We start from the raw sequence: 11414 nt of genomic DNA on the forward strand, positions 1-11414 counted from the left end.
CAATTGGCGTTTGGAGTGGCATGTTATGAGTAATTAATGCACATTTTTTGGGAGCATTGCCATGGCAACCATGGACTTATAATCATCGCTGGTCTAGATTTTAGCGTTGGCAAATGGTTACTATGATATATGATTACCACGCCATTTCATAGGTCTGTTGCAGAAACATCAGATAAATCCAGCTGTACCCACCTCGGTTAAATTTTCCTTGATGATATATTTTAGAGATTATTTTGAGGACCTGTTCACATTATTGGTACAACCGCAAGTATGAAACGACAAAAAAAACGCTCTATGGCAACTTGCAGCTTTTTTCGCGATTACTTTCATTACCGACAACCGCCCTGATGGAACGTGAAATAGACCTTTCGTTAGATTCTAGATAATCCTATTTGAACAAACTACGAACAGTGGAATTTCATACAAAAATAACTTCAGGTATTTACGCAAATTATATGTAGCCAATATGTAATACAGCTCAAAAAGAGACAACAGATTGTTCACTATACTTTATTGGATCGAAATGGTGACCTCTGATTACGGAACATAGCGTAAAGAACGCTTAATTATAATGAACTTTTCAGGTCGTGTATTTTCGATTTTTCACGTGCAAAAAATGTCTTTTGGAAGAGCTACGAGGTTCATGGTGCGGAAAATATTTCTCTTGGAGATGGCGATGTCCTGATGGTCTGCTAACGAGTCTTGTCATGGAATAACTTCTGCTGTCTATCTGAAACCATGCTGAAAACGTAAGTTATTGAAAATCGCGCCCTGGTTAGAGTACCCATCGTCGCCGACATGCAAGAAAGCGAGTTTCACTCCAATCGAAAAATTTAACCTATCCATAGGTGTCGTTTTACTAGAAAAAGGAAAAGCCTATTATTGCACGGCTTTTTTTTTGTTGTTTTAGAAACTGCTATTGGTAGAGTTTTCCATGAGCAACAGAGACACATTATTATGATGTCGCTCTTTTATTAACTAGATAAGCTGTCTAGCGAAGCTTAAAGGAAGAGACGTGTAATATATCTCCCCTAGTATACATCTATATATCTATGAAATTTCAAACCTTCACATAATTACAAAGTAGATGTAATTTCTAGACTGAATTATCTGAGTCACTTGGTTTTAGTAGCCGAATCTATGTGAAGTAGAACTGGCAACTGCACAACAGCAATTTGTCTACTTTATATTTTATATAGCTGTTTATTTTCAGTTATGTTTTTTCACACTTACAGTGGTGATAAATATTATATGTATTGTTCTCGTGTTCCTTCGCTTGTTGCCACTAGTTAACTTCCGCTCCAGAATTTGTTTTTATATAATTTTGTTCATTAATGCTAAAAGTCACTTTATAAAATATACGCCAAATGTACATTTACCGCTTTCTTGCCGAGCTGGTGTTGTTGTTGTATGTTATCATTGCCTTCACTTAAAGCCTATATCTTGTCTAGTGATGAATTTCTTTTATAATTAAAATAACCAGTGGCAAAATACATAAACACTAGAAGAGCCAACGGAAGAATCATTTTCTTGTTTCTTAAACTTATCACTCAAAATTATAATAATAATAGAATGCATACCTTTTTTTTACATATGTTTAATGCGATTGAGTAAAGTTGCAATGTTTAACGTCTGTTTCGATTCTGATTATATAAAGCAATTAAATATATTCATAATCATTCTTTTTGTTTCGGCACTTGTCAGGACGATTAACAAGCCTCAATATTCAATAAAGAGGAAAGAGCTTACATTATTTCAGTGAACCTTGAAGCGGTATCTATTTTTTAGGATATCCTAATTATAGATTAATATGCGCATCACGATGTATAGCGATGTTAGGTATGGGCAGAATGTGCAAGTAGTATTAAAGAAAAGGTCTCTTCCAAAAATGATTACCGAAAAGTCACCTATTTGGCTTCGCATATCTTTAGGAAACAGTGTACGTTTGTGACTGCTAGTGAGCATTTTGGTCTAATTAATTGGATTAAAACTAAGGTCGTCAGTAAATGACACACCGGAATTAGAAAGCGTTCTTTCCTCCTCCCTTTGTAAGTAGTTGGGTTGTCCGTATGGATTTAAAGGCCCCAAGATGAGCGTGTACTCAGAGTCAATTCATAACTCGTAGCCCAAAAAATTTAGGGATTCACTGGGACACAATCCGTATAATTGCTGCTGGTTAACTAATTGTTTGGAATGAATAGACTAAGAATCTCAACCATGTGATAGCGCTATTTTCTTGCAAATTCTAACTACGGAAAGTGGACCAGTTTCCTAGTCCTTCGCAGTTGGGTTAATATTGAAATGGCCAGCACGTATCTCGTATCATCATCTTTAACTGTGTATAACTTAACAACTTCACACTAGAAAGCACAGCGAATAGAAAGTTCCTGCGGTTGAATCACGACTGGATCATAAAAAATCTTCATTTGATTTGTATGTACTTGTTTCGATCTTATACTTCAATGGAAGACGTTACTGTATCCTTTATGATTATTGGTTAGGGTGTAGCGGAGTGACCCGAGTCCAACCACGGTCCCAAGTGCAGCCTTGACCCCCAGCAACGTCCAGGCATCGAACGTTCCTACCATGTCAAATAGGGCAGCACGGTAACAAAGGGCTAACAAGATGATGGTAAGAACGCGTGACCGGTTACCAGATCCAGAAGCCTTCCACTGTGAGAGAAGCATAGCGGTAGATAAATGTAGGGCGAGAGAAATGTTTGATTCCAACGCGAGTTGAACATACCTAAGATTCAAAAATAACATCAGAGTAATGTCAGAATTCATTGCATAAGCAAATCACCAGATAGTAACGTAATAAAGATAAGTATAATTAGAGTTGAGCTCTAACGAAAAAAAGTTGCGACCGCGGCAGCTTCGACAACTCGCCCCTCACTGTATTGTAAAACCAACGAATCGCAGCTTTAGTCCACGCGAATATGTTGAGAAATTAACGGTAATTGCAAGTAATTAAATAAATAGTAATACAATCCACTTGTTCTGACAATGGTAAGAAACGCATCAAATGTTGAGCAGTCTCTTTTTTTATAAGAATTCGTTGCCAGTTATTTTCGTTTCTATAATAATAAATGGCTTTTTCTTTGTATGTACTCGACTGACTACCGCAAGCGCAAGACACAAAAGAAACTTGGTTCAACGACAACGAGAAAAAAACGACTTAAGGTTATGTTCACGAAATTGTATATCATATATTACACGTATTACAGGTACCACTTTAGACCCCAAGGCCACTATATGACCTAATATTACGTCCATGCATAACGTAGTGGCATGAAGACAACGTAGCATTATTACCTGCTTATGGATCTAAATGAGTAGGTGGGCTAATTAATCCCATGACCAAAGCTAGCGACCTTCATACAAAACAAATACGAATACCACTGTAAGACGCATTATTATCTTGAAATTTTCGCTCCTCAAACAGATTTTGAAAAACTTAAATTCTAGTGCACGATATACGTATGATAACGCGTTTCAATTTCAATTCAAGAACAATTTAATCACATTTTTTTTATAACGTTTTTTATTAAAAAATATTTTGACAGAATTTCGCCATACATAACATGATGTACAACTATGGCTAAACAAAATACACATGTATGACAAGAGAAGTATGTAATGTGTGGAATTTTAGGCAAAATTAGCGACTTGCTCTGTGAATTGAATTTTGAAGGGAACCGAGAGAATTAAAAGACTGCACCAAAGTGATAAAAAATTAATGTACGTGTTTGGTGTTAACTTTTTGCAGGCGTTGTTGTTTAAAACGGCAGACTTACTTCCATGAAAATTCCACTCCTCGAGCACCAATCCAGAACGGGACTAGCCGAGTGCAGATAAGCTCTGCCGTCGCCCATCCAAAACCAGTCACCAAGAAACGAAGATCACCAGAAACACCTGAAATATCAACAAAGGCCCCAAAATTAACGACCATCGACAACGAAGATACGAATACGAATCGCAAATTCAAATTTCTTAGAAAATAAGAACTGATCCGCTTCTCAAGTCTATTCGTGAGTTAACAAACACGGCCTCGAATTATACTTATTAACACAGGTAAACGTATAAGCGTAAATACTCGTCTTTAGGAATAGCGCACGTTTCTGCCAAACATGCTGCACTGTTTACTTTAGATCGTGTGAAGCAGCCGATAGTATAACCAAGTCTAACTTCCGTATTCAATGAAAAGAATATCTACAGATAATAAATACATCTGAGTATAACAAGTATTTGAAAGATTACCTAAATTAATGTTGCAGTACATGTGTCTTTTTTAGTATGCTTAATCCAATATTTTTTATAACTGCATGTTATAAAGTGATTCTTTATGTTCCGATATGGACAAGAAAATAAACGAGCTCAGAGTCCCTTTTTCAGGTTCTTCTTTCAACGGATGTGATGGTGGACGCATCATTGCTCATCATCGATCACTCAAACTATTTTGATGTCTGAAAAACAATCACCCATCATTGTTCGTACTAGCGTTGTCACCTTACGGAAAAATATTGAAAGAATAGTGCAAGAAAACACGAACAACTCCCGTATAGTAAATGATAGAACACAACTAGACTATTAAAACATTCTCAATGTGTCAATATTTGGTTGATCTCTATGTGACCGGTGGAATCACTGACAGAAAGTTACAATGAAAAGACTGGCTACTTTTAAGGGCAGGACTCACACCGCGTTTCCATTGGTCTTGATCAGAAATTTTCTAAGGTAAAGCTGTATTTTCATACTTAAATAACGTTTTTAGCGACGACAAACTGCGGATGTAATGTCTCGCTAACAAAGCTAAAAAAGATCGCAAAAATAATTATGTAGCCCAGATACATAAAATGCACAATAATATAAGGACAGAGTAAGGTAAAACTTACCGATACGATTCATAGCCGCATGCATGACAATCAGATCAAGAATGTCGAGTGAATGTTTTAACGCTTCTCCGTAAAGCGGCACCGAGTCCACAACAAATGTGGCGAGAAAGAGCATTTTGCCTAGTTGGCAGACTGTATAATATCCAGCAGACTGGGCGCACTTCCAGAATGCACCATGATCAGATAAACCTAAAAACCAGTAAATAAGCAAAATTGTGAATAATTTGGCTTCAATTTAACGCCTAACTAAATTCCTAGATAATGAGCAGACGTGTGAGAACTCCATGATTAAAGAATATGACCTCGAATCCTTGAATTAAACGTTACAAATAAGTCAAGTTTTTTCGTATTTCCCCTTGTATTTTCGACCTCGCCTTTTTTGTTTCGTCCACCGAGACCAGTCATTTATGCAAAAAAAAATGCAGGATAGCTAAAAAAAGACCACATAGTAGCTTTGAAGATGATCCTTTCTTTTTACACAGGGAACGACTTTATTGCAATAACTTGTGAAAATTCTTAACGTGTGCAAACAGAAATAAGCAGGTGTTTCGGATGATATTCATATTCTCTTTCTAACGGAAATTTGCGTTCTGCAGATAACATTGGAACAGAATGTATGAACGGAATTAAGAATCTAAAAAATGCCAATTAGTTGTTCTATAAAAAGCAGAAGCGGGTTTTTCAAATACTGAATTCACTTATAATCTCAGGTTTTTTTTTTTAATGCTATCTTCTCAGTGGATCGAAGAAATGAAAAATTCTCTAAAGAAGCATGACAACATAGCACGAATATGAGGTGAAATAAGAACAGAATCTTAATGCAGATGTTTTTTGGGTACCAATATGTTATTTAAGATAGGCTAGTCTCAAACCCGTAAATAAAAAGGCGAATAACGCTCTGAAGAATATCAACGACTCTTGATCCTGACAACCTTATAGATTTGGTTTCTTTTGTAACGTCTGTCGACTTCTTAGTACCGTTAACAATTGTCCGTCTTACTATAAATAAAATCAAGTTGGAAAAAAAATAAGCGTGGGTTTTGTATGACCATAAGTAGATGCAATCGAACATCGAGGCCGAAGAAGTTGTATTCTTCTGTTAATGCGTTGCCGTGGTTCACTTAAAGGTTATGTGATTCTCGCTGTAACCTGTATATCAATAATCATGCTCAATATCAAATGCTCTTAAAAATAATTTATAATGTGTAGTGTTTGTCAAACTATTTTGTTAATAACTAAACTGTTCGTCACTTGAGCGTTGTATATTTAGAAATGTTTTTAGCCCGAAAACGTAACTGGTACCATATCGGAACGTATATATCGAGTATTTTACAGTTGATAACGATAGATGATATTCATGCGCTCACTTATAGTTTTTTTTTTTGTTTTATACGAATATTTTCTAGTGGCACATTATATTGAGTATATATATCCTATATCCCATTATCTTATTACATTTTGCTAAATTGTAAATCGGTAAACGATTACAGTTCGCTTCAAATGTATTTGCACATCTATGCTAACATGATAATAGTTGTTTCCATTTAGACGACTTGCATTATAGTTTAACAGTGCAGTGTAAGTTAAGCCGGTGCAGTTTAAATGGGCTCTTCAAAACAAGTTAAATTCATTCACATTGACATCGAATCGAGGGAGTGCTTTCATTTGGGGTTGCCGAGACAAAAACCTATTTTTCACTCTACAGCTAGCTAGAAATGTTGAAAGTGCAGAGCATCTCTACTATTCATAACGCTGTATCGGCTGGAGGTGTTTAGCAACTGGAGGGGGTGCACAGTATACACTCAGAAACACAAGGGCGTTCAAGGTATTTTCAGAAAAATTTATATTTTGCTCATGCACAAAAGGGGACTCGATTTTATTGCCCTAACCTGATAGTCGATAGGTTAACATAAACGGAACGTAGGCTAACGCCACGCAGTTCACGAGATGCATTAACGTCATTTTGGCTTCGGTTGATTCTGATAAGTCGCCAACAGTTTATGCGAGCCTCTCTATTGGTCGAAGGGTGCACTGGTCCCGACTTCAGTAAGCCGGTAACTATAAACTACTACTGGGGAATTCGCTGACCGTCAAACAGAACTCTCTATTTCAGCTCGCTACTTTCGTTCACCTCAACGCAGTAGATTTTTTAAGTAGTGTCTTTACTTGAGCCTATAATTGCATAGATTTTTATTCGCATTTCCCGCACTTCGCATTGTGGCGTGATTCCAGCGGCATAAGGAAGTCATGATACAATGCTAACGTCAACTGCGAACAAGCCAGCACTTTACATTGGCAACAATTAGCACGGACAAGATCCACAATGGCCAGACAGCATATTACAACGTAACAAATGAACGTTAGCTAGAAGCTGGCGCTCAAGCACACAGCCCAACGAAAGTCGCATGGAATCATTTGTTACGAACGTACACGGCGAATTAGAGCCTGTTTGAGAAAAACACTAGGCCACGAATCAGCTGATTCGGAGGTCTCTCAGTCAGGCAGTATGGAACTGTGGCGCTGGTGTCGCAAAAACGGTTTAAATTTTACGCGCGAAAACGCGACCAGCGACGGCTTACCTTGGTAACAGTGCATCGACAGTGTGAAGTTCGATTCGCGCTGCCGCATCTAATCGTGTATGAAATCTTCAGAATTCCGGACCTGACTTGTGCCGAGATGACAGTCTAATATCTCGTTTGAAAAGTATTTTTATATGGTTCGTTTGCGAAAAAAAGCGCCGTGCCGCTCCGCTGCTTTCGTGGGCGGGAAAGCCAAGATTGGCGCCAGCGACAGACCGCTCTCCGTGGCTGGTAGTTGTACAGACATCCAGTAGCAATCGTGCTAGTCCAGCATGAAAAGGTTCGACAAGTGAATCGGCGGTGGTGGCATCGTCTCACTTTCGTCTGGGACTTGAACCTGGCAGGTATGACTAGCACAAGTTCTGCCTAGCTCTATGCCGCCTTCGGAAGTCAATGTGAGTTAGTACAAAATAGTATTCCAGTATCGTACAGCTGGAAGGAGAAACTAAAGGGGCCGATCACTATTTTTTGTCGCACTAACAGCAGCAAATAAACAGTCCGGACTGGTCAACTGTAACGACTTATTAGACAACGCAGTGTTTATGTTGTGACTTTTCTCTATCTTCAATACACAGATATTGGCTGCGAGCTGGCTCTATTGAGATTGATTACCGGCCTCAAATCTGGTCAACAACACGGTTTCAGGAGGAAATCCCGAATATCAAAAAAGTCTTCGAAAATGGTAAGTGACTACTGACACATATTTCTGGTAGTATTTCTGGGAAGAATTGTAAATAACCGCGGAAGGATGCTAGTATCTATTTGTAGGTGTAACACATTATTGCCGCGCCCATAAGCTACAAGTATTGTGAAGTTAACCCTCTAGCTCCGACCACTGTATGTGTCTCTTATAATATTATTCTTAGTTTATAGTTATTTAGTTTCTAATGATAAACGTATACTTTTATGAATTTAATAGGTTGATAAAACGTCTTGATTTTGGTTTTAGATGCTAGCGGTGAGTCGGAAGAAAGATCTAGGATGGTCGGACCTTTACTGCGAACAGCACGTGAGTGTTTTGTTAAAACAAACATTCTATAGATATAATTGTATGTTCTCTACGTGAGTGACATGGGCCGAACAAATAGGAATTCGTTGTTTAGCGCGGAAGGGCCTTCCCTGTGCGATGTCAGCTTTTCCCCGTCCCATTCTATTGAGAATAATTATTTCCTGCCTCTAATAGCCCATTCGTATTGGTCTAGCTAACAATGCAATCTACTCCAATAGTTCTTGTAGATAAGTGAATTCACTGCAGCGTGAACAACGTGTAACTTGTTTAGAGGACGACGCTATCAAGGCGCCATAATTTGCCGCCAACTCCGTCCGAATACCCAAGGGTCAAACGGCCTATCCACTCTAGTTGATTAGTTCTATTCGTAGTTTTCTTGGCTTAAACATGTCTAACACAGGTGCATGCAGAATAGACAGCTTTTCCTATACGAAACAAACTTTTTCCTAGCTCGCGCTGTATAGCAGTAATGAGTCGCCCCACACATAATAAGAGCGAGGACGGGGTTTGAGCGGCCTCGCAACTGGAGGATTTTCGCTTTTTAGGGGGAGAGCGGATGGGGACATATGGCATCCCGTTAACCCCCTATAGCTGCTATTGCCGCGTTCGCGGCTGCTGCTGCCGCCACCGCTTCGGCTTGCAAACGACCGAAATGGATTGAACGCGAACGGTCAGAAGTGAGTGGTTGAGGAACGGCGGGAACTTTCCGTAGGCGGGCGTTTTGTGCTACTGCTGGCGAAAGAGCTGGGGAGCGGACGCCAAAAGAGTTGGTATCGATATAGCTGATTACGTGTGTAGAAATTTTGAAACAGATTCTTATTTATCTTATTGAATTAATGAGAAAAAAAATAAAATCATTGCTTTTGTGATGCCATAGGGAATTAAGTTCTTGGTCCAATTGACGAACGGTGGCTGCCTGTGCTGTATATAGTAGTTGTTCCTGTCGTCGTAGGTGTTATGTTAACTGAACAAATTGGTCAAAGCTTGCGTTGTAGTGTAATTGGAATGAAACATGCCCATGTGTTCGATATCTTCATCTTTCTTTGACAAAATTCTATTTTTTGAACTTATTGAGTAAGTTAAAAGCGTAGTGAATTTGTGATCTTGTTTAAGGTAGCCGGTTTATTTCAGGCTCGCGTATGGATATATGGATAAAATAGTTAATCTCATATAGAAATTTCGATTCCATACTTTGAAAAATGAGATGCGGAAAATTTTGATGCATTTGCATTGTAGAGGTTTATTGGTATCTAAGGTGTTGTGACACGCTTATAGCACACGCTTACCAACTCACGCACAACTACCTTGTGTCGAATCTCATGTGTTCTTGATATTTTGAAACAACATCTCAACCAATATGATCTTTACTCATCTATGCACCCGAAAATTAACATATAAGAACTATTTCTCAGATACTACTGGTATCACGTATGTTAATAGCGATGTGGATTTTGTTCATTTACATATGTTCAAACGTACAATAGTATGTCATATATAATGACAATATTATCTCCGAAAAATATAGCAGCAATCTCCCATTTCTGATGTAGAATCTTGTGTTCCTGCAACAAATCAATTACGGCCTCTTCAAAGCTTTCTATAGAGGCACTATGGAGTAAGTGGGTTTAAAGGTTTCGAAGAAAGTGTGTAGGAATCTAAAAGAAAAAATAAGAAGCTCTCACTACCAGTCAACCGCAGTTGGCCTCACGAATTGTTTATTCTAATTTGCTCTTGAAGGAATTAACGTCACCTGTGTCAGACGTTCCCTCCCCACCGCCGCGAAAACGACCTCGCTGTATTATCTATGGGACTAAGACACGTTTAGAGGGTCCTTCTCCGCCGCCGGCCCGAGAAAACCTGTTTAATAGAGTGCCCGATGAAATACTAAAACATATCTTCAATAACCTGTCAAAAAGAGACCTGCTTTCCTGCATGAGCTTATGTAGGCGCTTCTATAGAGTTGGGTAAGTTGGTCGTTTGTTTCTGTTCACCTTGAGCACTTCCGCTCCAAAAACGAATTATTTAAAGTAAATCAGTCAATCGGATTACATAAACTGAGTTCATTGATTAAAAAAAAAAGGCTAAATCGATCCATCGATTTTGTTCAAATAAGATGTGAAACCTCTGAGAAAAACTCGTGCGGTACTGTCGTTAAATCTCGTCTTAAACAGCTAATTGCCAACGCGAAACAGTCTGTTTATTACAGGTTTTGAACCTAGACTACCACGTGTTCCAAATTTTAGTTGAGAAACAGGTTATTACTACACAATAACGGCGTAGAGTCTTAACAAATCTATATATATATATATGCGATTTATGGATCTCAATATCATGTTATAGCTAAAACTGAGTCCCTCTACTCTACCGCACGAATTCTGAGTTTGTTTTAATTAGGAGAAAAGTAAACCACCTGACATGTCGTGCATCATTATCATACTTCTCATATCTATTTAAATCACTTTTTCTGTCTGTTGGATTTTCCAGTTCAGATCGGGACTTATGGCACAGCGCAGACTATTTTGGTCTCAAATTTATTGATCACTCACTAATTTATGAAGTTCTTCGAGGTGCAAAAATGTTACGAGCCGCAAACGCTTCCTCCAGGGTCCCCCTCCTAGAACCAATTGTTCTTAAACCATTAAGACTTCAATATGTCGATCTCACAAATACGGCCATTTCAAAACCGTTGCTTATTAGTCTTCTAAATGCCAGTCAGGACCTTCGAAAGCTTTCCCTCGAAAGTCTGACGTTTTGCGACGACGACATTTGTAGCTCCATTGCCCGAAACCATCGACTAGATACCCTCAACCTATGCATGGTAACGGGCCTTACGGTGGAGGGAGTTACGCGGATCATGCAAGTAAGTACGGTACACGCAATGGACAGAATTAGCAATATTTCTGTCACACTGCATAATTCCATTTTCTGTAAC

The 11414-nt window shown here is 38.6% G+C and overlaps 2 protein-coding genes across 4 annotated transcripts in view; one reads left to right on the forward strand and one right to left on the reverse strand.

The window, feature by feature from the left end:
- Nucleotides 1–1174: 1174 nt before the first annotated feature.
- LOC111268986 (BOS complex subunit TMEM147) lies at nucleotides 1175–7392 on the reverse strand. Its single transcript, XM_022848274.2, has 4 exons — nucleotides 6784–7392; nucleotides 4895–5083; nucleotides 3797–3914; nucleotides 1175–2745 (listed from the first exon to the last, which is right to left on the reverse strand). Exons 1-4 carry the CDS (start codon nucleotides 6854–6856, stop codon nucleotides 2460–2462), a joined length of 666 nt encoding a protein of 221 aa, XP_022704009.1. The 5' UTR covers nucleotides 6857–7392; the 3' UTR covers nucleotides 1175–2459.
- An 87-nt stretch (nucleotides 7393–7479) lies between these two features.
- Nucleotides 7480–11414, forward strand: part of Skp2 (S-phase kinase-associated protein 2) — a 7766-nt gene continuing 3831 nt past the window's right edge. Inside the window, exons 1-5 of one of the 3 annotated variants that reach the window (XM_022848278.2) lie at nucleotides 7480–7868; nucleotides 8049–8155; nucleotides 8423–8482; nucleotides 10220–10446; nucleotides 10967–11342. In XM_022848278.2, coding sequence (XP_022704013.1) covers nucleotides 8153–8155; nucleotides 8423–8482; nucleotides 10220–10446; nucleotides 10967–11342 — 666 coding nt within the window. In that variant the 5' untranslated portion in view covers nucleotides 7480–7868; nucleotides 8049–8152. Of the gene's footprint in view, nucleotides 8156–8422; nucleotides 8483–10219; nucleotides 10447–10966; nucleotides 11343–11414 lie in introns of all 3 variants that reach the window. The other 2 variants (XM_022848276.2, XM_086971897.1) reach the window with 2 other exon arrangements.

The sequence above is a fragment of the Varroa jacobsoni genome, unplaced genomic scaffold (genome assembly GCF_002532875.2).
Source record: "Varroa jacobsoni isolate VJ856 unplaced genomic scaffold, vjacob_1.0 scaffold_1339, whole genome shotgun sequence".
Classification (NCBI taxonomy): Eukaryota; Metazoa; Arthropoda; class Arachnida; order Mesostigmata; family Varroidae; genus Varroa; species Varroa jacobsoni.

Coding starts and splice junctions, on each gene's coding strand:
- LOC111268986 (XM_022848274.2), bottom strand. CDS start 6,856: ATGACGTTAATGCATCTCGTGAACTGCGTGGCGTTAGCCTACGTTCCG. Junction 3,915..4,894: donor TGCGGCTATGAATCGTATCG/GTAAGTTTTACC, acceptor TTGATATTTCAG/GTGTTTCTGGTGATCTTCGT. Junction 2,746..3,796: donor GGAGTGGAATTTTCATGGAA/GTAAGTCTGCCG, acceptor TTTGAATCTTAG/GTATGTTCAACTCGCGTTGG.